Raw genomic sequence first — 25,993 nt, 5'->3', positions numbered from 1 at the left:
GCTGCACTGGGTTCCATTGTCTTATTCTTTACTTTACTTGAAGTAATAGTTTGTCCTATACTTTTACAGATGTAATAACTTGTCCTGTACTTTTCCAGGTTTATAATCTTAAGAATATTACTTTTCATGCTTGCACTTTTCCATGTAATCCATGATTTTTCCAAGCATTGCTGTTACAAGATAATTAATAATGTGTCAATTAATAATTTAGTATTTTACCTTATAAAATACTGGGTAGGGGGATACATTGGCTGCTATTTTTAGTGTGTTGAGCAACCAGATAGAGACTTTTTCATTGGTTTGATTGCATGGTGAGATCTTTTTACACATATATGTATAATATGCATATATATATCATCGGCAGAGGTTAGAGAGTAAGTCAAAAGCTGAGAGTTTCATGTATTGGCACTTATCAAACACGAATTTGTCCACTGTCACTCTGTAACTTGTGACAAAATAACTTTTAAAATACAAAATTTTGTCAAAAACGTTCAGAGTAAACCCTGTTGTACGTGACACATTGCACCAGTATTGGAAGTTTGAAAGTGTTAAGTTAAAAAAAATTAATAAAATAATCTGTACGTCAAATTGAATAGATCCAAAATGGATAAAAAGCAAAGTCAACCTCAGTGGAATTTGAACTCAATATGTAAACACAGGTGAAATACCGCTAAGCACTTCACCTGGCGTGCTAATGTTTCTGCCAGCTCACCACCTTAGAATGTAAACATTCATTTTAGCAATATATTCTTTATTCTTATTGCTAAGCATTACTTCCATACTCTCTTACTTAATGACATGAAATTCCATGGCATTTCACTCCATAACTATTCTTCTACTAATTTTTGTTCAATACGACTAAAGACTCAGAATTCCTCATACATTTTTCTATCATTTAAGCCTAAGAAAAGTATACTTTTATTTTAAAATCAAAAAGTTTACGTTACTTGAAGGTGAATATCTGCCTTATTTTTCCCCTTGAGGTCGCAGATATTTTGATGTAAATTTTTGTCTACGGAACCAAATCTCAAACTATTTATGCCAAAGTGTAGCTGAGGAGGTGCCCTCTTTAAAACTGTTAACAGTTTGCAATTTAGTTGAGAAGTGAATTAGTGGTGAAGCTTGGAAGCTGCTGCAATTGACTAAATGATGGACTTAAGAATATATTCTACTACTGTGGTTGAATGATATATTTCAGTATTGTATAACAAAACCATTCGCACCAAAAGCACGTAGAAGTTTGTTTACAAAAAACTACAGACTAATATAGTTCTTAAATTTGACAGAAATAAGGAGGCTAATTCGCTGGTGTAATGGTAACACACTTAGTCACGTTAACAAAGGGATGTGGGTTCAAAAGCATACTTTTTTCTGTCAAAGGCTTATATGCCCCATTATTAGACTATTTTCCTTAGTCATTGCACAGTGATCGCTATAAGCTTCAAGCTTATATAAATACCATTATATCTATATATCATCATCATTGTTTAATGTCCGCTTTCCATGCTAGCATGGGTTGGAGGATTTCACTGATATCTGATGAACCAGATGGCTGCACCAGACTCCAATCTGATCTGGCAGAGTTTCTACAGCTGGATGCCCTTCTTAATGCCAACCACTCTGAGAGTGTAGTGGGTGCTTTTATGTGCCACCAGAACAAGGGCCAGTCAGGTGGTACTGGCAACGGCCACACTCAAATGGTGCTTTTTATGTGCCTCCTGCACAGGAGCCAGTTCAGCGGCACAAGCAACGACCTCGCTTGAATGTTTTGTTCATGTGCCACCAGTACAAGTACCAGTAAGGCAACATGGGTAACGATCACCCTCGAATGGTGCTTTTTTACGTACCACCGGCATGGAGGCCAGTTTGTTCCTCTGGCAACGATCACACTTGTATGGTATTCTTAGCGCTCCACTAGCACAGATGCCAGTCATCAAATTTGATTTCGGATGAAGTCAAACCCATCAGTAATATTTTGCAATCATTTAATACATACATTTCAGGTTTGCATAACATATAATAAGGATACATCCATTAACGTAAATCTTCCTCAGTTAAAACATTTCAAACTATGAAAGAATTAATGGAAAAACTTCACTACATATCACTGGAGCAGTAAGTCAGCTATTAAATTAGGATATATATATATATATTCAACCAAGCAATTAATTGCAACACCACTGATTTGTCAATTACTGTTTTCCTCCATCAGTGGCAATGGATTTAATCTTACCATGAAGCTAGCAATGAGTACATGCAACTGACAAAGCCTAATGAGGCAGAAATGCACATCTAGTATACACACTGCTACTACAGGACAATTTTCATCCTCTACTGATATATTATTTATGTTTTTAAACATAGTATAACTGTAAGAGACATTATCTCCAGACAATTTGCCTTTTCACAATGTATTTGCATTAAATATGATACGCAAATGGATATAGATATATATATATATATATATATAAAGTTAATCCAAACAAGAAAACACAAAAAAACACAACAACGCGAGGACGTGGAACAAATATAGTATTATTGGATGCTCAGGAAAGAAGGGAAGAAGGAGGGTTTAACGTTTCGAGCAGAGCTCTTCGTCAGAAACATAGGAGAAGGAAAGATCCAGAGAAGGGAAGACAGAGGAAAAAAAATCGCCAACAGTACACACGAGGTCAATACAAAAGAGTAAAGGTCATCTACATTCAAAATAATCCAAGTAGTAAACCAATGTAAAATTCAAAATTGGAATTCCGAAGGTTGAGTTTTTAACTCTTTACCTATTTCTCTTTTTCACTCCTCACTATGCCTCTCTCTTTCTTACTTTTCTTCTGATTCAACACTAATGCATGGAACATTGCAACACTCATTCAATTAAATTGGTAAACTAATGGGCATATGTGTGTGTATATTATTGTATATCAATTTTATATATACACATTAGCAAATTGCTAAATTATCCAATAATTTGGATGATGAAAACATAAATACTAATAGTGAAGTGGGTCAGAAAAGAACCAGACCCTCAAGCAGGCTTAACTGATGAGTCAACGGATATAGCCAAAACTAACGTCAGTATTAAGAATTCTCGATCAGCATTTTTTCAGACAATTCAGGTCCCTGTTAGTGTATAAGTTTTCATTCATGTGTATTAACTACAACATTAGAGTGCTTTAGCTCTTACTTCTAGCAATGTAGGTGCTTCCTAACACCCTAATCACAGTTAGTAGCAAATATAATTCTCCTTTTTGGTGATACATTGCAAACTGCTGTTTATATTAATTGTACTGGGTTGGCAACTAAGTTCCCGCCGATTTTTTAAATTTTGGAATTTATTGCGTTTTTAAATTTTGGAATTAATTTTTTCGAGAATTCTATTTTTGAAATCTTTTGGAATCTATTTTTTTTTCTAGTTAATTTTAGTCAATTTTTGTTTATTTTCAGATCATTAAAATGGAATGTCAAGTTAAGAAAAGTGGGCATTTTCGACACCTCTTTCTTTTCGCTTTTAATCAAGGTTCTAAGACTACAAAAGCTGCTCGCAACATTTGTGATGTGTATGGAAAGGGTGCCATAGCTGAAAGAACTGCTCATGATTGGTATGCCAAGTTCAAAAATGGAAATTTTGACCTCAAAGACGCACCTCATTCTGGCCGTCCAGTTGAGTTCAATGAAGAGCAATTAAACCACTTTTGCACAAAAATTCTCATCAAACGACAAGGGAACTGGCAGAGAAACTGGAATGCTCCCACATTGCTATAAAGAAGCATCTTCACTCGATGTGTACAGTTCAGAAGTATGGAGCATGGGTTCCGCATGCCTCAAGTGACAACAACAAAAATTAACGATCCACAATCTCCGTTGGTTTGCTTGCTTATCACCAATCAACTCATGGACACAAGCAACAATTTCTTTACCTGTACATCAATATGAAGCAGCATAAGGAATGGCTTAGCCCCAGTAAACAAGCGACACCGTGCGTTAAACAAGATCTTCATCTGCATAAAATGATGTTGTGCATATGGTGGGACTGGGAAGGGATTATCCAATACGAATTGCTTGAACAAAACCAAACGGTCAACACGGAACTCTATGTTCAACAGATGGAACGACTCAACATGGCTAATCAAGAGAAAAGACCTAATTGGCAGCATGGAGTTCTTTTGCTGCACGACAATGCCTGCCCTTATATTACCAATATGACCTGGCCTGGCCCCCGTGCCGGTGACACGTAAAAGCACCATCCGTTTGTGGCCGTTTGCCAGCTCTGTCTGGCCCCCATGTCGGTGACATGTAAAAGCACCATCCGTTCGTGTCCATTGCCAGCCTCACCTGGCCCCCGTGCCGGTGACACGTAAAAGCACCATCCATTCGTGGCCGTTTGCCAGCCCTGTCTGGCCCCCGTGTCGGTGGCATGTAAAAGCACCATCCGTTCGTGTCCGTTGCCAGCCTCGCCTGGCCCCCGTGCCGGTGACACGTAAAAGCACCATCCGTTTCGTGGCCGTTTGCCAGCTCTGTCTGGCCCCCGTGTTGGTGGCACGTAAAAGCACCATCCGTTTGTGTCCGTTGCCAGCTTCGCCTGGCCCCGTGCCGGTGACACGTAAAAGCACCATCCATTCATGACCGTTTGCCAGCTCTGTCTGGCACCTGTGCGGGTGGCACGTAAAAAGCACCCACTACACTCACGGAGTGGTTGGCGTTAGGAAGGGCATCCAGCCGTAGAAACACTGCCAGATCTGACTGGGCCTGATGAAGCCTTCCAGCTTCACAGACCCCAGTTGAACCGTCCAACCCATGCTAGCATGGAGAACGGACGCTAAATGATGATGATGATGATGATGATGACCAAGGAAACCATTCAAACGCATAGCTGAGAAGTGCTGGCACACTCGCCGTACTCTCCTGATTTGGTACCCACGGATTTCCACCTCTTTACGATTTCTTTCAAACGTGCAGAGTTTTGTTCAATACTAATGCAGAATTGAGAGCTTGGTTGGATCAATTTTTCAAGTCGAAATCGGGTGATTTCTACCAAGGTATTGAAAATCTTGTTGAACGTTGGGAAGAAGTTGTAAACAACAAAGGTGAATACATTATTGATTAATTAGTTGTTATTTTTAATTAAACCTTTTAAAAAATTTAAATTTAAAATAACAACGGGACCTTAGTTGCCAACCCAATATATTATATATGTTATATATATATATATATATATTAGTAATAACAAAAATCCTTGAATGGAATTTATAAACATTTCTTGCATCACTACGTGCTTTTCAACAATTCACATGTCTCTTAAGATCAGTCTGCATTCTTGGGATGATTACAGTGTAGTCCATAGTATATCTGTGGACATCAAGCTGATCATCTTCCTGGATTCACTTCTTCAGGCAATATAACATTAATAGATGTTTAACAGAGGGATGCCTATCTCTTTTGACCAGTGTGAAGGCTGATTGAGTTATGTGGGTATTTCTGCATGTCTTTGGTGGGGAGGAGGAGAAGGTGACAGAAAGAGAGGAAGTAAGGAATGATAATTATATGGGGATGGAAGTGTATGTGGTGATGTTGGACTTATTTTGCTATTCAGTCTGCAGATGTTAAGAATGGGTAGCACATTCCTTTGTTCAATTCTGAAGTAAACAAGTCAGCCGGTACATCCATTAATATTATGTTATAGGCTTTATATTATCTATACATAAGTGTATATATATATATATATATATATATATATACATATTACATGTTGTTGTGTGGTAAGAAGCTTGCTTCTCAACCACATGGTTCCAGGTTCAGTTCCATGGTGCCTTGAACATGTGTCTTCTACTATAGCCCAGGGCCAACCAGAGCCACATGAGTAGATGTGGTAGTTGGTAACTGAAAGAAGCCTGTCATGTGTGTGTGTGTGTGTTTGGTTCTGTGTTTTCCCACCACTACCACTTGACAACTAGTGTTGGTGTGTTTACGTCCCTGTAACTTAGTGGTTCAGCAGAAAAGACAAATAGAATAAGTAATAGGTTTTTAAAAAATAGGTTTGGGTGGTTTGTTTAATTAAAAAACTCTTCAAGGTGGTGCTCCAGCATGGCCACAGTCAAATGACTGAAACAAATAAATGACAAAAGATATCATATTTATGAGTATACATATGATGTCATTTATCTTTTACTTGTTTCAGTCATTGGGCTGTGACCATGCTGGAGCACCACCTTGAATAGTCTTAGCTGAACAAATCGTTTCTTTTGGGGTTTTTTAAAGCCTGCTACATATTCTATCAGTTTCTTTTACTGAACCACTAAGTTACAGGGAAGTAAACATACTGAAACTGGTTGTCAAGCAGTGGTGAGAAACAAATACATATACAAATCCACTTTGGTCAGCCTGGGGCTATACCCAAGGTGCCATACAGTCAGAGAGAAACCTGAACCATATAGTTGGGAACTTATCACATAGTCACACCTGTACATTATATATATATAATATATATATATATATATATATATAAAATATAGTGTACATTTAAACACATAAGGAATTCACTCATGGAATTCAACAAGCTAGAAAGGACAGCTATGTTCTATAATCACAAAAATAGATGGTAAAATGTTTTTATTTTTTCATTTTGTTCCTGTCAAATTTTATCCCTAATTTTGTGGTTATAGAACCTAGCTGTTATTTCTAGCATGTTGAATCCCACGAGTGGATTCCTTATGTGTTTAAATGTACACTATATTTTATGACTAATACATAGTCTTTGGACTGAACTTTTACACGTTAGGCCACTAGAAATGATAATTTTAATTAATTTCCATTTCTCTTTGATATGATTAAGTATATATATATATATATATATATATATATATATATATATATATTCTATATATCTTTATATATAAGTGAAGTTTTGTGTCTGTCTCCTACGATTTAGATTCCTAACTACTCCCATATTTTGCGGTGCAGTGTAACCAAAAGCGGGTATCTTATAGTCGTGATTCATATCGAGCCCTTCTGGGTCTACGATGAGTCTACGATTTAAAAAAAAATTTACCATCATCATCATCATCATCGTCGTTTAACGTCCGTTCTCCATGCTAGCATGGGTTGGACGGTTCGACCGGGGTTCTGGGAAGCCAGAAGGCTGCACCAGGCTCCAGTCTAATTTGGCAATGTTTCTACAGCTGGATGCCCTTCCTAACGCCCATATAAGCTGGAATACTTCAGGTGTAGAAAATCCAAGTTTCACAACAATTATACCATCATATGGGTTTGACAAAGAGTAAATAATCCAATGAGAAGACAAAAACAAACAAAAATTCTTTAACACATCTTTAATAAGTTACAAATGTTTCCATACCATCTCCATTTGCAACGCCATTTTATACAAAAATTCTAAATGAAAAGTCACGTAATCATCATCATCATCATCATCATCATCATCGTTTAACGTCCGCTTTCCATGCTAGCATGGGTTGGACGGTTCAACTGGGGTCTGGGAAGCCCGAAGGCTGCACCAGGCCAGTCAGATGTGGCAGTGTTTCTACAGCTGGATGCCCTTCCTAACGCCAACCACTCCGAGAGTGTAGTGGGTGATTTTATGTGCCACCGACACAGGTGCCAGACGAGGCTGGCAGACGGCCACGCTCGGATGGTGTTTTTTTTTATGTGCCACCGACACAGGTGCCAGACGAGGCTGGCAGACGGCCACGCTCGATGGTGTTTTTTATGTGCCACCGACACAGGTGCCAGACGAGGCTGGCAGACGGCCACGCTCGGATGGTGTTTTCTTATGTGTCACCGACACAGGTGCTAGACGAGGCTGGCGGACGGCCACGCTCGGATGGTGTTTGTTACGTGCCCTCAGCACGGAGGCCAGTCATTGCGGTACTGGCTACGGTCACGTTCGGATGGTTTTCTTATGTGCCACCGGCACTGGTACCACAAGGATACAAATTCCATTGATGTTCATCTATTTTGATTTGGTTCGATTTGATTGATACGATTCGATTCGATTCTCACTTGCCTCAACAGGTCTTCACAAGTGTCACAAGAAGGAAGGTATGCACAGGTGGACTGACTACGTCCCAGGTAGGGGCCACGGATTATGGCTTCACTAGTCTTGCCGGGTCTTCTCACGCACAGCATACTTCCATAGGTCTCGGTCTCTAGTCATTTCCATGGTGAGACCTAACGTCCGAAGGTCGTGCTTCACCACCTCGTCCCAGGTTTTCCTGGGTCTACCTCTTCCACGGGTTCCCTCAACTGCTAGGGATTGGCACTTTCTCACACCCTCTCTTCATCCATTCTCGCCACATGACCATACCAGCGCAATCGTCTCTCTTGCACACAACAACTGATGCTTCTTAGGTACAACATTTCTCTCAAGGTACTAACGCTCTGTCGAGTAAGTACACTGACATTACACATCCATCGGAGCATACTGGCATCGTTCCTCACGAGCTTACGCATGTCCTCAGCAGTCACGGCCCATGTTTCACTGCCATGTAGCATAGCTGTTCGTACACATGCATCATACAGTCTGCCTTTTACTCTGAGCGAGAGGCCTTTTGTCACCAGCAGAGGTAAGAGCTCCCTAAACTTTGCCCAGGCTATTCTTATTCTAGCAGTTACACTTTCAGCGCACCCACCCCCACTACTGACTTGGTCACCTAGATAGCGGAAACTATCAACTACTTCTAGTTTTTCCCCCCGGAAAGTGACAGAAGTTGTTTTCTGCAGATTTTCGGAGGTCAGTGCTCCAGAGCACCTGCCACATACAAAAACTATCTTCCCAGTTAGCCTACCTTTGACATTGCTGCACCTCTTATGTGTCCATAGCTTACACTGGGTACATCTTATAGAGTTTCTACCTACACCTTTTCTACAGATCGAACAGGGCCATCTTTGTGGTTTTAGATATTGGAGAGGCACTTCATCAGACTTGCATTAAATGTGTACTATTATATTGTATATCCAACAAGATCTGAAGGACATACAAAGTAATATATATATATTATATTTGGACACTGCTTGCAAAGACCTGTTGAGGCAAGTGAAATCGAAATCAAATTCGATGACTGGCATCCATGCAAGTGGAGCACTATGAGCACCATCCAAGCATGATTGTTGCCAGAGTGGCTAACTGGCATCCATGCCGGTGGCACGTAAAAAGCACCATTCAAGCATGATCGATACCAGCATCGCCTTACTGGCATTTCTGCCGGTGTGCAGGTGGCACGTAAAAAAAACACCATTTGGATGTGGCCGTTGCCAGTACCGCCTGACTGGCCCTCGTGTCGGTGGCACGTAAAAGCACCCACTACACTCTCGGAATGGTTGGCATTAGGAAGGGCATCCAGCTGTAGAAATTCTGCCAGATCAAAACTGGCTCTCCAATCCTCAGTCAAATCATCCAACCCATGCTAGCATGGAAAGCAGAAGTTAAACAATGATGATGATAAATAAGGATAAGATCGTTATTTAAAATATCGAACTTATCAAGTGGCCAGCATGGGAATAAAAACGTCCAAAGGTAATAATTATAATTAAAATTATAATTTAGGGTATCTAAGAGATACCACCACGCTTGAAATAGCAGCCAAAACTTGACTCTAAAACCACATTATATATTATATTAATATATACATATATACACACACACATACACACCTGTGTGTGTGTTTTAATATTTTGCTTAGGCAATCCAAGACTAGTAACTTGGTATAAAACATAATATATATATATGCTTCAGAACATAGCATTAGACAAGTACAGAATGGTGATCAGAAAATGGGATGACAAAGGACTAAATGATTATCTTATGGACTTCATTAGCTTACAGCTGTTTCTGTTATAAGCTGTAGTGGACAAATTAGTTGAGTACCTGAATATTTTATAGCTTCATCAGAGCCTGAATATGAAGTGCAATTTATTTGGGAAAAAAATTATATTTGTGCATATATGTAGGGAAAGGTACTATCAATGATAAATTCAATACAGATAAAAAAAGTATATACCCAAGGGGTAATAGGATCTAATAGAAAAAATAAGTGTACATGTATGCATGCACTCAGGAACACCTGCAGATACAGACACACACATACATGAAACAGATACACACATCCAAGCATAGACATACATGTACACATACACACACATATGTATGTATGTATGTATAACTGCCATGTTCTGTTGGCATATAAACATTACTATATAGTATTTGCAAGTGGAGAGAACTTTCGTCACTAGCTTGTGGTTAACTCACACTAAGGACAGATAACATCCAGCAATGTAGGTCTGTGAGTACCACGTAAGGCCAGGGATGGGAGCAATGACCTCCTTTGCAAATGCTATAAGGACACAGACTATGTGTCAATAGCCAGCAGGAAAATATGTTTTTTTCTGAGGTTATAACAACAGTAACTTTGTCCTGTATAGGTGTGCCACGTTCTGTTGGCATATAAACATTACTATCTGGTACTGTTAATGTAGATCTCAAACTCAGAGATTTAAAAAAAAGTTGTTCTCTCTCTCTCTCATCATCATCATAATCGTTGTCGTCGTTTGACGTCCGCTTTCCATGCTGGCATGGGTTGGACGGTTTGACTGAGGACTGGTGAGCCAGAAGGCTGCACCAGGCTCCAATCTGATCTGGCAAAGTTTCTAGAGCTGGATGCCCTTCCTAATATCAACCACTCCGAGAGTGTAGTGGGTGCTTTTTACGTGCCACCGGCATGGGGGCCAGTCAGGCGGTACTGGCAACGACCACGTTCAAAAGTTGTTTTTTACGTCCCACTGTCACGGGAGCCAGTCAGCAGTACTAGCAATGATCACGCTTGGATGGTGATTTTAACGTTCCACAGGCACGAGTGCCAATCAAGCGGTACTGTCATCGGCCATGTCAGTGATCGTGATTTCACTTGCCTCAACAGGTCTTCGCAAGCTAAGTTTATTGTCCAATGAATGAAAGGTACTCGTAAGTGGGCTGGTTATACACCACTGGCATAGGCACGGGTAATGGTCTCACTTGGCATATATATATATATATATATATATATATACTAATTTTGTTGAAACATTTTTTAATTAATTATATCTTCATTGAAATTAATTAATTTCGATCTTTGAAAACAAAAACAAAAAAATGGTTTCTTGGTCTAAAATTTCGTGAAAAAATTTTTTTTGCGAATTTTCAAGGGAAGTAACTCATTCAGTGAATATTAAGTTATCTCCCTTACACTTGGGTCTTTTTTTTTTTGCTTTTGCTTTCTTTCCGTACTGTGCGCGAGTTTTGCAATTTTAATTAGCGAAGGCAGAGGTATTCTTTCAGTTGTGTTTGTTTGTTTGTCCGTGGACAAGATATCTCAAGAACCACTGGATGGATTCGGATGGAACTTTCAGGGATATTTGGCCCCGTGACTGGCACGAACTGATTAGAATTTGGGATCGATCCGGTACCAGACAAGGATTCTGGATTACTTTTCCGGTATTTTTACGCAATTTTTGAGAGCGGTCAGGTTCTTTTTTAGTATTCTCGTTTGTGAGAGCAATCGAGTTTATTTCAGATATCCTCATTTTAAAAATTATCTCCGGCTAATCGTTGAGAGGACGTTGGTGTTACCTTGGCAGGGGTTTGTGCTCTTGTTTTAATAAGTGCATTTTAGAATTACAATACCATCAATATCTGCTTCTTGGCACACTAGTTCACTTTATTATTTGACTATTATATTTTTAAGTTTTTGTTTTACTGAAACTATTTACTGCTGGTGACGATGAATCCCATATTTCGGGGGTAAAATTCCGTGTTAAGTAAATAGAATACATCAGCCTAGTGGAATACACATCCCTTCCAAGCCACAGCCTCAAGAAGTGCTCAACTTGGCACTGGCTTTAGCAAGTTGGATGCTTCATTGATGGTGATAGAATATGAAGCATCAACTTGTTTGTCTACACATATCATCAATCACATAATAATAAAGAAAATACACATACCATATACACAATACATGCTTGCATGCTTACAGCCATATCATATTGAATGCTTTGGCTCTCGTCCAATCACCAAAGTTAAGTAACACCAAGCCTAGTCAGTACTTAGGTGGCTGACCACTTTGGAAACTTACGTGTGGTAAGCATCTCACACATACACCTTTAAAAAATAAGGAATATCGGTGGAATAATAACTCCAATGGAAACAGCAATCTGGTGCTAACATAACAGATATTGTTCTATGGGACAAGGAACAAAAGTCATGCACTGTTGTACAAGTCAGCTGCCCAGCAGATGTGAACATATCATAAAAGTCCAAGAGGACATTAACTGTGAAATAATGCAGAACTTAAAATTTTTGTACGCTGACCATAAACTTTCATTTGTCCTTATCACCATAGGTGCATTAGGCTATCATCATCATCATTGTTTAGCGTCCGCTTTCCATGCTAGCATGGGTTGGACGGTTCAACTGGGGTCTGGGAAGCCAGAAGGCTGCACCAGGCCCAGACTGATCTGGCAGTGTTTCTACAGCTGGATGCCCTTCCTAACGCCAACCACTCCATGAGTGTAGTGGGTGCTTTTTATGTGCCACCGGCACAGGTGCCAGACGAGTCTGGCAAACGGCCATGATCGGATGGTGCTTTTTATGTGCCACCATCCAATCGTGGCCGTTTGCCAGACTCGTCTGGTACCTGTGCCAGTGACCAGCGAATTTACACAAAAGCCAAATACATTTTTTTGCCAAGAAAGAACAAAAGAAAATGATGCACAGCTTCCAAATCCAATCTATTAGTGGCACAGTGAAAATCTGTAAGAAAACCCAGAGAACTCCCAACACGTCTTTGCATTAAGATCCAAGTTAAGGAACTAGACATGGTATACGCATTTTAACATCTCATCTTGCATGCAGAACTGAAGAAGTGCAATGGCAAAGTAGCTACAAGTATTCTCAAGGCTTACTAAGAAAGAATAGGAAGGAAACAAATAGCTCAGAACATTTAGCAAGGTTGCAGTGTGCAAGATGTGGGTTCTCAGCACACTTTTGTATGGCAGCAAGTGTGTACTACATACTCTTCACAAGAAGACAAACTTCATGTATTTCATATAAGGTGTCTGCAAAGAATATTTGGGATACAATGGCAGAAAAGGATCTGCGGCATGACATAGTTGCCAAGGTGGATATTTTTTTCTTTGTTCACTTTCCTACACCAACAACAACTTTTACGGACTGGATACATCCATCACAGGAATAGTGGTTGTATTCCATAAGACTTGCAATATAGTGAACTGGCTTTTGGGTCAAGAGTTAAATGTTGCCTGCAGCTGAGATACGAGGATGTGTGCAAGCATGAGATGCAAGTGAACAACTTCAATCCTGTCACTTGATAAGCATCACAATCAACAGGATTCTATAGAAACAGTATCACAAGAATTAATTTCCTTTGGTTAAGTCTGTCCATCTCTGGACAAAGTAAACAAAAGGAAATTATTTCTTCACATAGAAAATCCAAACAAGATGTACCAGCTTTTATATATAGTTTCAGTTGTGCATATCTCAAGCTGACCAGTTATTTATAACAAATAAGATGTTTCTACTAAACAGATGTAGTTTATGCATAGACCAGAAAGATCATATTTTTCTTCAATTGGCAAACATTTTGGGTACATTCCAACAGTCAGCACTACATTTTCAGACTAAACAAACCCGATAGTCTTGATTATTTTTTTGAGGCTGTATCATATCTGTGATGTGATTTTGACTTCTGGATGTAGCTAATTCCTAGATTCTAAATAACATGAAAAACGCATGAATACGACAACTTCCTCTTCCTTCTCGTTTTCCAATCAACACCAATTCAATTCAACAAATGATAATCATCAATTCATAAAATAAATAGGAGGTGAAGTTTGCTGTAAAAATAATTCAAAAAACTTCAGCCAATCCTTCCTCCCTATAATAGCAACTCACATTTTTCCTCCAAACCTCATCAAATTCATCAACTTAGAAAGTCCAGAGCAGTGGTTTTCAACCAGGGTTCCGTGGAACCTTAGGGTTCCGCGGAACCTTAGGGTTCCGCCAGTACAGTCCAGGGGTTCCGCAAGAAGTTACAAAACTACTAAAATCGCTAGTAATTTTTAATTCTCCTGTGCAGATATGTGTGCAGGGATTCCTCGAGCCAGTGGAATGCTTCCTTGGGGTTCTGCTCCAGCAAAAAGTTTGAAAAGCACTGGTCCAGAGGTTATGGACACTGCCTCCACAAATCTGTCTACATTTTCATTTTTTAAAATGTTTTATATAAGGAGCTGTCACAAGTTCGATTTCTGCTTAGGGTTGATTCATCTACCTCATAACGTACTAAGACTTATTTACATTTCTCAGGTTTTATTCACCATTTAACAAACATATAATATGCAAATCGGAATAGGACCTCAAAGCAAGACTGATTTATAATTGTAAAACAAACAAGGGAGGCTACTTAGTTCTATAATGACAGGTTACAGTTCACCTCAATTGAAAATATTGCCACCGTATCGCTAATGTTGTAATCTCTATATATATAAAGCTGAAGTTGTCTGTGTATGGCAGGTTTGGTAGCCTTCAACTAACACTATCTCCTCCGAGACCCTGCGGCGCAAGTTGACCAAAATTGAAAGTATGATAGAAGAAGGCTTGCTCTTCCTTCCACAGAAGAAAAAATTCGAATCGGACCATGTTAAGACTAAGAATTATTTACATCAAAAAGGTGCTTTTTTTTTTTATGAAAATCCCTATTTTTTACGATTTTTTGACTGCTGTGTCACCATTTTTCGGTGTATTTCAACCAGAAAAATGTTCACTTAAAGTGAATAACAAGCTACATAATGCAAAATTTTTACTTTTCAAAAATTCCAATTCTAAAGGGTCGAAACAAACCCGAGCAACCCCGGGCGATACTGCTAGTACTTGTAATTTCTAACTTAGACATAAACTCACAAACTGAGGTAATGATGTATGCTTGCTACGTATTTTTCTGACCAAGAAAGGAGATCAAACCTGGCAGGATTTCTTTTCAAACTATACATCATCAAAATTTAACATCCATTTTCCATGCTGGCATGGGCTGGATGGCTTGAAGGGAACTTGCAAGGCCAGGGGTCCACATCAGGTTCCATAGTCTCTTTTGGCTTGGTTTCTACAGCTGAATGCCCTTCCTAACACTAACCACTTTACAGAGTGTACTGGGTATTTTTTACGTGGCACCATCACCAGAGATTTTATGTGACCCCAGCACCAGTGTATTTTATGTGGCACCATCAAAAGAGCTTTTTACGTGACACCAGCACCCACACCAATGCTTTTCTAAGAAGCACCTTGGTTTTAGAATCTCGATTCTTTGTGCTGGATGGGGCTTCTCGAGTACAGCAATGAGCCATACACCTTGGTCCTCTATCATCTCCTTCTTAAGGTTCAGGGTTTTGAAATCGGTCTTCAATAATTCATCTCATGTCTTCCTGGGTCTCCCCTTCTACAACTTCCCTCCACTTCAAGAGATCAGTACTTCTCTTTCATCCACATTACAACTGTCCTCTGTCATCCACATTACATGACAAACCAGCTACTAAATTATTAATCATAGAATTCAAATCGAATGTAACCCTTATTGTTACCCAAGAATTCCTCGCAGATATTCATATTTGTGCATATATTATCCTATTCAATGGTTTTAAAACATAAATGAACTACAAACAAATGAAGTTGCAGTGTTCGTACAGTAACGCTAGATTTCTGTTGAGATACAGAGTTATTTCCCCTTAGCTTATGAGCTAAATAACGTTTTAATATTTCTATTCGTTAATGAGATTTTGTATTATATATGTATCAGCTGGCAGAAACGTTAGCACGCCGGGCGAAATGCGCAGCCGTATCTCATATGTCGTTACGTTCCGAGTTCAAATTCCGCCGAGGTTGACTTTGCCTTTCATCCTTTCGGGGTCGATAAATAAAGTACCAGTTACGCACTGGGGTCGATGTAATCGACTTAATCCCTTTGTCTGTCCTTGTTTGTCCCCTCTATGTTTAGCCCCTTGTGGGTAGTAAAGAAATATATATTCCAATAAAAAAAAATTATACAACTTCTCTACTTCATTGCAAAACGAAAAAAACTGCAGCGAAGCTAAATATTCTAAAAATAAATTTATATGCTATAACACAACTTGTAATTCCACAAAAAAGAAGTGTTTAAGCACCCCTACACAAACACACACATACACAAACGTGTGTGTGTGTATGTGTGTTAGTGTGTGTGTGTGCGCACGTGTGTTTATTCATAAGAACTAAGCATAAGAGCTAAAATTAAAATGGAATTAATTTTGTAAAGTGGTCACCAAATAAAAAATTTCATATAAATCTTCATCATCATTTAATGTCTGCTTTTCCATGCTTGCATGGGTCAGATGGAATCTATTGAGGCACCTCCTGTCACCAACCTTCATCTATTTCCAAGCAAAGAACATTTCCCAATGGCCATGCATATTTTGTATGGAAGACTGGGAATTAACAACAATGCTTGTAAAATTATTAACCATCTTACAAACAATAACTCTGAGCACCTTTTCAAACTCCACCTGTCTAACACCCGTGGACATGTTTACAAAGTCAGAAAACAGCACAGCTCCTTCCATGACTTCAGGAAACATTTTTTCACGCTAAGAGTTGCTGAAGCATGGAACAAACTGCTGGCATCAGTTGTTAGTTGTCGGAGCACTGCATCCTTCAAAACTTCCATGCTTTCTGAGATTCGCCAACACTACACTTGATTTTCTCCCCTCCATACACACACAAGGATGTATCTGACTCATACATTGTTCGCTTTCCAGACATTTCTACATTACTGCATATACTTTATACGCACTTTCTGACAAGTTCTGGTGCACCTGAGCACTGTATACAATCATTTCATTATTATTATTATTATTATTATTATTATATGATGATCATCATCATTATCATCATCATTTACAACCATCACATGATGTCAAGTCAAGGATACAGAGAAACATACACACACATGTACAGGGTGCGGTGAATAAACTGTCGTCTAAATTACGCGAAAATGAAATAACACTGACATCTCATTTTAAAAGATATATTTACCAAAATTACATTAAAATATCTTGAAATACTAAAGAGTAAATGAAATCGCCATTGGCTTCAACCACGGCCTCCAGATGACTTCAGAGTCTCCTGCAACTCTTCTGGATGGTCTCCATGTTTTAAGTTGGTGAATGCTTCCATAATCCTTGCCTTCAGTTCATCTTTGGTGTTACAAGGAATTTTGTTGGTCTCTTGCTCAACTGCATCCCACACAATAATCAAGGGAGTTGCAGTGTGGGAAATTAGGAGGCCAGAAGTTAGGGATGGTGTGATTGCAGAAATTGTCTGACAGCCATGAATGAGTTCTCCTGCTTGTGTGGCATGATGCATGTGTACTAGGGCCAAATATAGGGTCTTGCAGCAGCCCTCTTGATCCGAGGCAGCACTACCTCCTCCAGGCACTTGATGTAGGTCTCCATGTTGAGTCTGAGGCCATGCAGAAAGATGGAGACATAACATCACCATCACTAGTGATCACACTCCAAACACCATGATGTTGACTGGATGTTTGATTTTTATCACTCCCAGTACATATCCTCAGATTGACACCCAAGCACTCTGAGATGTTCATATTGGAGCTTCCAGTGCAAATGCCAAGCTATACAGCATGTCATTTCCAAATTTCTGGCAGAGTGAATCATTTCATGCTGTTGTTTTTGTCACAGACGGTGCCCAACTGACCCTACTATACTATGTAGTCGACAAAATCAAAAGTAAACAATGCATATGCACAAAATTTAAAATATAGAATGGCAACAATTTACCCATTGCACCCTGTATATATGTTATGCTTTTTTCCATTTCCGTCTACCAAAGCTTTGTAAGCGGGTACTCACATAAAGCATCTACCACAATATTTTGTGTATGGTTTCAATATTGCCATGGGCTGAATGGGGTGTCACAGCCCAAGTCAGTTTTTATTTGGAGTTACTACCCTAGATGGGTTGGAAACCATGCTCGGTCATATATTGTATTTTCAAATGGTGTTTAGAGCTGGACACCCATCCTGTCACCGACTACTTTATAGAATGTACTGGGTGCATCTAATCATAACTCCAGCACAAGAGATATTGTCTTGTCAACAAGACTACAAATCCTCTCTATCCTACATTATCTCCATTCGTTCATCAATTACTTTACAGACTGCACAGTGTGTGCTAGGTATCATGGCACCAACACTAGAGAGGTTTCTTTGTCCTTCTCTATCCTATGTTGTTTCCATTTGCTCAAAGATCTATGGCCTAGAGGTAGGATAGAAGACACAAGATGAATGGATATGATAGGAAAAATAGTAATTGTAGTGAGGGGCATAAGAGGAGTGAAAGATGAAAGAAAAAAGAGTGCATTTTCCAATATATATACGTAGAAAGCATTAGAATTAGGGTTTCAAAAGTGTTAAAAATTCAAGTTGATAAGATACTAAGCTCAAGATCTAAAAATTCAGGCTCATAAATTTAAGTTGGTATTGAAAAATATAACATTTCCCTTTTAGTTTGTTGTTTTCTGAAACCACCAGAGAAATCATGTTTCTTAGAGGGCATTAGATGTCAGATCACTCTGAAGTACTACACTTAACATGTAATCCAGTACATCCTGTCACATAGTTAGATCGTTAGTGACTAAACCGGCAATCCCACCAAGCTTGGTGAAGAGGGTCATTTGGACACCCTCAAGATGAAAGACAATATCCGTCAAGGGGTGGAGGGACTTTTAAGAGTCAACAGTCATCCAATAGTACATATAAAAATAAATAAATGCACCCTTTTAAAGCCTAACCAGACCTATGGGCCCAGTTTCCCGGCTTCTATGGTGTATGTGTTCCCAAGCTGGACGGGATGCCAGTCCATCGCAGCGTTACACATTTTAGCCAGCTGAGTGGACTGGAGCAACGTGAAATGAAGTGTTGTGCTCAAGAACACGACGCATCGCCCGGCCCAGGAATCGAAACCACAATCTTACGATCATGATGCTGACACCCTAACCATTAAGCCACAGTACGTATATAGAAGAGTTAACCTCAATAATGTAATTATCATAAAGCAATAGGAACAAGAGGATGATGGGAGACATAGTAATGGAAGTTGGCCAGCAGTGGGTTGCAACATGTTAATTGCTGGTAAGGAGATTGGGTAGGAGTGGTGTGATGATGGAAGAGATTGATAAAGGAAGGCAGGTAACAGAAAAGGAAGTCATACATATATATATATATATACGAGCAAAACGCCTCCCCGTCCAATGGACGGTGCTGAGTTGTCAAACATTTAAACCAAATTTTCTCAAAACAACTTGTCCAACTGTCCCATAGGCCTCCCCTTTGAGAAACACTGATTTAACCTAAATTTGAGACACCAGCCAAAGAAGAAATAAAGATATTGATCGCAACAGCTGATGTACTTGCACGTACAAATGCATGTTCCCACGGCTTTATTGATAGCATTCTCACCTGGAATCGACTTTTGTAATTTTTTCAAGACTTATACACGCCCTGATACCATCAGTATCTACATATCAAATTTGAGCGCAATCGGACGGAGGATGCCCAAGATCCTAGAAGACACACACAGACAGACAGAACAGATTTTTATATAATAGATATAGTAATATAATCAGCAATCTATTACTTTTTTTTACAAAGACAAGTGCTCAAAAAGAAATGTCAAAGGGGCTAATGGCAAATTCTATTTGCAATCTTAAGAATATATTTATAAAAAATGGATATGATGAAGTGTAGAGTGAATTCTTGCCTTGTTAGAGATGATTGTTCTAGTATCAGTGATCTGATAACATGCACTGTAAAGTGTTCTGTCAACAAGAAGCCTATCCAGTTATGAAAGCATGCCAAAAAGAAATAAGCAATACACAACTTGTGGACTTGGAGAAAGCCCTTTTGTGGACTTGGAGAAAGCCCTTTTGTGGACTTGGAGAAAGCCCTTTTGTGGACTTGGAGAAAGCCCTTTTGTGGACTTGGAGAAAGCCCTTTTGTGGACTTGGAGAAAGCCCTTTTGTGGACTTGGAGAAAGCCCTTTTGTGGACTTGGAGAAAGCCCTTTTGTGGACTTGGAGAAAGCCTTTTTGTGGACTTGGAGAAAGCCCTTTTGTGGACTTGGAGAAAGCCCTTTTGTGGACTTGGAGAAAGCCCTTTTGTGGACTTGGAGAAAGCCGGTCTGCTTAGATGAGATGCAGTTTGATTTTGTTTCAAGTAGAAGCACCACTGATGCCATATTCCTGGTTCGACAACTGCAGGAGAAATACCTAGCTAAAGATAAACCTTTCTACTTAGCTTTTGTGAACTTGGAGAAAGCCTTTGACAGGATCCCCCGATCCCTTATCTGGTGAGCAATGCGGAAACTGGAGATTGACGAATGGTTGATAAGGCCCTATACAGAGAGACCGTTAGTAAAGTTAGGATTGGCAACGAGTATAGTGAAGAATTCTGGGTAGAAGTAGGGGTCCACTAAGGTTCAGCCCTTAGTCCCCTTCTAATAATTGTAGTCCTCCAGGCAATAACAGAGGAATTCAAGATGGGTTGCCCCTGGAAGCTCCTCTATGCTGATGACCTGGCCCTCATAGCAAAAATTTTGGGTGTGGAAGCTAGGTTTAGAATCAAAGGGCCTCAGAGTAAATGTGGCAAAGACCAAAGTTATAGTAAGCAGAAAAGCAAACTCATCACACACACCCCCAATAACATTTTGTTATGCTGCAAATAAACTTTGGTATCTTTCTTCACAAAAATAACACAATAAATAAATAAAACCAGCTGAATGTATGCACAATACATAAGTAGTATGTATTTAACCCTTGGTATATAAATAAAAACCAATAATTGATTGTAATGAGCAAAAAGAATAAAGTACAACTTAAAGAATATATATGTAACTGTACTTACACCAGTAGTTTATTGTCCTGAAGCTTCATCTCTTTTCTCACATTGCCACGTTTTGGTTCTTTGTCCACACTAAGCGTACCGAAGGCTATAACTGCTTCAGCAGCAGTTTGGAATGGAATTGAAACATCACGAAAAACAGTCAAGGAAAAACATCATGCAATGACTGAAATCAAATATTCTAATGTGTGTGTGTTATTTCTACGTAAAAGATAAAAATTTGATCTGCTCCAAGCAAGGAGAAATCAGAGGTTTTATTTGTATTATTTCTATGTAACACTTTCTGTAAAATTTCACCAACAAGCATAAATGTTATCAGAATATACTAACCTAAGATTTAGGAGTTAAACATGTTGTCATCTTTATTAAGGACTAGCAGTATCGCCCGGCGTTGCTCGGGTTTGTAAGGGAAATAACTATATAAGCATTTTTAGAGAGTTATAGCCAAAAAATAGCAAAAAAATGCATTAAAAATGGAAAAAAAATGATGGTAAATTTTTTTTAAATCGTTGACTCATCGTAGACATTTTTAGAGAGTTACTTCCCTTATATAATAGCGAAAAAAATGCATTAAAAATGGAAAAAAATGATGGTAAATTTTTTTTAAATCGTAGACTCATCGTAGAGGCGCGCTAATACCCAGAAGGGCTCGATATGAATCACGACTATAAGATACCCGCTTTTGGTTAAACTGCACCACAAAATATGGGAGTAGTTAGAAATCTAAATCGTAGGAGACAGACGCACAACTTGACTTTTATATATAAAGGATAAGAGAAAAGAGTCATGCATTTAACCCCTTCGTTATTGTATTTATTTTGAGACACTCTGTTTCTTTCAATCATTTTTAAATATAACAAAGAATTTAGTAAAATAACTAAGTTATCATTCAGCTAGTGTTATGAACATAAATTGTGACTAAGGATTTGTGAAAGATTTTAATTCAAAACTTATGAAAACAAGACATTTGTACTACTGAGCCAGAGCCAGTTTTGGCGGCGAGCTGGCAGAAACGTTAGCACGCCAGGCGAAATGCGTAACCGTATTTCGTCTGCCGTTACGTTCTGAGTTCAAATTCCACCGAGGTCGACTTTGCCTTTCATCCTTTCGGGGTCAATTAAATAAGTACCAGTTATGCACTGGGGTCGATATAATCGACTTAATCCGTGTGTCTGTCCTTGTTTGTCCCCTCTATGTTTAGCACCTTGTGGGTAGTAAAGAAATAGGTTTTGGCCGGGTTGGTAATGAAAGGGTTAAAGCAAAAAAGCTGCAAATAACGATGTCAGATGGACACTGGGCAGTTAGTTAAAAGGTGAAAAATATGTATCCTGTTATAATTATGTCTGCAGAAAACTCTTAACCGCAAAGTAGTTGATTTAATCTGAAGCCAAATTTAACACCACCATCTGGCTAGCGGCAGCCTTTAGTGAAGTTCCCCATTGCAAGCATCTGAACCATTTTCTTGCCTGAGAATATTAGCACCTACCTCTCATTCTCTGATCTGGGAGGACCAGCAAAAATATCATGCACACTGCTTTTCCTGATGTAAACAAGCCTACCTTTTTTCAAGTAATGTTTATGGACAGAATAATTCCCTACTGTATAGGATAGCAGTGATCTGAAAAGATTCAAACCTTTTAATTAAGAACTCTCAATAATTTTTGATATAATAATTATAAGAAAAATAGACTTATTTCAGTATATAATTTTTTATCATTAAAAAACAATGAACTTTTAAACACATTCTGTGCCTCGCATATCATCCTTGTCAATCATTTAAAAGAACACTCTGAAATATACAAGATCTGACACAACTTATATCATTGGTTTCTGAAATAGTTGTGTTTTGTGACAGGTTTCTAGCCAAATATCTAATCTCTCTTCAGGAAAAAAACTATAATCATAAGCATAGCATCGCAAGCCTGCAACACATTTAAGTTTTATAACACTATCACTGCTTACAGCAATAAACTACACCACCTTGTGGTATTTAGTTATCGACTATTTCGACTGGGCAGTTAAAGGTCAAGTGTTTTGGCCATGGACATACCACAGAACCAATAACCAGCAAGGGATTACCACTTCTCTCATTGAATAACACCCTTACCCTAATAAACCATCTATCTCCTCCATAACAAATACACGTTTTTCTTTTTCCTTTAGCCATAAGCAACTGAGATCCAAAGACTTTGTTTGCCCTGAAATAGTGAATCTAAGGTAAATAAATTTAACAGAACCTTAACTGGTAGAATATTTGAAAAATTAATGTATACAAAAGTTATTTCCCTTTACACATTTTAGCTAGTTAATTTATACAGGCATTCACTTTTTTATTTATTTTTTTGGATATGTATTCTACCAAAGCTGACTTTACTTTCGTGCATTCTGAGAATCAACTACATCCCCTCCTCAAAATCTAGTCTAACAAGGCACTGGCATTCGCTTCCTACACAATTTTTGCTTTTTATTTCAATGTAAAACATTTTTGAGACAGGGTGTGACACGATCTCTTCTTTTATTGAAATAAGTAAATGATTACAATATAGACTTCAAGCTTTGGCACCAGGGCTGTAGAATCTGTTACACAAAAACTTTGACTTGGATTCACCAATTTATAGAAGGCAACATGATCCAAGGGACAGAACAATGACAGAGACTAAGGATATGCAAGAGAAAAGGGGCAAAAGTAAGATGGTATACAGTGAGACAAGATGATAAGGGACAGAAGGGGAAAGGTATAGATAGAGTGTTCAGGAAGAATTAGTCCAAAGACGCAACACTATAATGGCAGAGAGTGTAACAGGGTGAAGAAAGGTGGTTTAGGAGGGAGTGATGGTAGAGCATACTGGCCACTGCTTCTATTGGGTTGTCCGGAAAGTTTGTGGTGGTTTATAGTAGCTGACCTTTCAACTTATTTTAGAACATGGTTGAGTCCATAAAATAGGATTTGACTACACCTCCATTTAGAGCACAGTTTAAGCTATCTTTTGTGGAAGAAGGTTTATGTTCCTATAACCTGTGTTAATTTTGTAACCCTTTAAAATGGAAGATAAGAAATTTTATTTTCGGCACTTGATGCTTTGGAAACCAGACAAAAATTGCTGAAGCTCGGCTGGGATGTGTTACCCCACCCTCCATATTCACCAGATATTGCTCCTTTGGATTTCCACTTATTCAGGTCTCTGCAGAATAGTCTTAATGGTAAAAATTTCAATTCCTTGAATGACGTAAAAAGATACCTTGATGAATTCTTTGCCATGAAATCACCTCAATTCTGGGAAGAGGGTATTTTGAAGTTAAAGGAAAGATGGAGATGCATTGCGCAACAAAATGGTTCATATTTGGTTGATTAAAAATGTAATGGCAAGTATTTATTGACCTTTTTCTTTCCTTTAAAAATCGGCATGAACTTTCCGGACAACCCAATAGTATATAACATGAATTTTATTTTCATCATCATCATTATTTTCATCATCATCATCATTATCAACCCAAGGAGGAATAAACAGCGAAGTAATCTTCAGCAGGATTTGAATTCAGAACATAAAATAAATGTACCTATATATTACAGGGCATAAAACTCTGATACTCTACATTTCTGCTAATCCAAAATCTTACTAATGTTTACCAGATTTTTAAAGGGTCATAGCAGAATATGGTGAAAGTTTTCTGTGATGGAACAAACAGCTAAAGTGAGTAGCTGCTGCTATCAGAAATGAACAAAATACTGGAAGAACGAGAAGGTAGTAAAAGAATTGGAGAGTCATGCTCCTGCTGTTACTGTCAAACTTCAGTTTAGTTCCAATCAAACAGGTCTATGGCCAATAGGTTAATATCAAAAAAATGTATTATTTCAGATATATCTAAAGCTCATGCTGTAGTACTTGAATATAGAGGGTGGTTATCATTTGCCTAACAGTTTTATAGAGTCAGTGATGAAAAGAGACAGCCTATATGAATGGACAGCGAAAGGATAATGTTAATTCAAATGGATGCAACCAGTAAAGCAAAGTGCATCTGAGGCTGGATGATTCTTTAGTTCAGTAGTTCTCAACCATTTTTTGCCTGTGAACCCCTTAGTTTTCTATTTAACTCTATCGAGAGAAATGGAGGTAGTATGCTCCGTTGGATGTGCAACATCAGTGCATATGTACAACAAAGTGCAAATGTATTGAGGGAAAAGTCAGGCATAAGAGGAATCAAATGTAGCATGCAAGAGAGAAGACTATGTTGGTTTGGACATGTGATGCATATGAATGAGGACAGCTGCATAAAGAAGTGCCGATCACTGAATGTAGATAGTACCCACAGAAGAGGGAGAATCAGAAAGACATGGGACGAAGTGGTAAGGACCAATCTCAAGATGTTGGGCCTCATGGAGGAAATGACAATGGACCAAGATGTCTAGCAATATGAAGATCTTAAGACCCACCCATATCAGCAAAACTGAGTTCTAGAAGCACTGTGTGTTCCACCCACACTTAACACAATTTCTCACACACTCTACCACAACAAACCAAACTACATATCTACATCTCTTCCTCACATTTCCACTTCATGCACTAGGCTTACCTCCCACTCCCCAATTCTGTCCTCTTGGCTGTGCCACTGTATCATTGCTCTCCCCTAGCTTCCGACCTGTGTGTTCCACCCACGCCCTGTCTCACTGCATCATTACATATGCCCGGCACTTTGCCACCATCTCTATCCTGCTATCTCTCACTCTCCTTCACCTCATGCATTTCCCTCAGATTGGATAACCATGTATTTCCTTTGCAACAGCTCACCTGTTTCTGTCTTCATTCCTGATATCTCTCTCTCCGGCCAAATAGCCTTGTACCTCCTCTACAGCAAGACACCTATTTCTGTCTCTCTGTCTCACTATAACCTTTCATCATCCAACACAAGATTACTGCCTCCAATGCCCCTTCCCCTCTCAAAAGAGTTTTTTTTTTTTTGTCTTGCAAGTACTTGGTGACTATGTCAGTGTTTGTG

The 25,993-nt window shown here is 38.8% G+C and overlaps 1 protein-coding gene across 1 annotated transcript in view; it reads right to left on the bottom strand.

The window, feature by feature from the left end:
- LOC115209053 (EKC/KEOPS complex subunit Lage3) overlaps nucleotides 1–25,993 on the bottom strand; it is a 303,986-nt gene that overhangs the window by 263,846 nt on the left and 14,147 nt on the right. The window contains exon 3 of the mRNA XM_029777129.2: nucleotides 21,002–21,130. Within this exon, the coding sequence (XP_029632989.1) occupies nucleotides 21,002–21,130 (129 nt within the window). The remainder of the gene's footprint in view (nucleotides 1–21,001; nucleotides 21,131–25,993) is intronic.

Source organism: Octopus sinensis, linkage group LG1 (assembly GCF_006345805.1).
Source record: "Octopus sinensis linkage group LG1, ASM634580v1, whole genome shotgun sequence".
NCBI lineage: Eukaryota > Metazoa > Mollusca > Cephalopoda > Octopoda > Octopodidae > Octopus > Octopus sinensis.
Note: the sequence above shows the minus strand (reverse complement) of the source record. Positions and strands in the feature narration are given on the sequence as shown.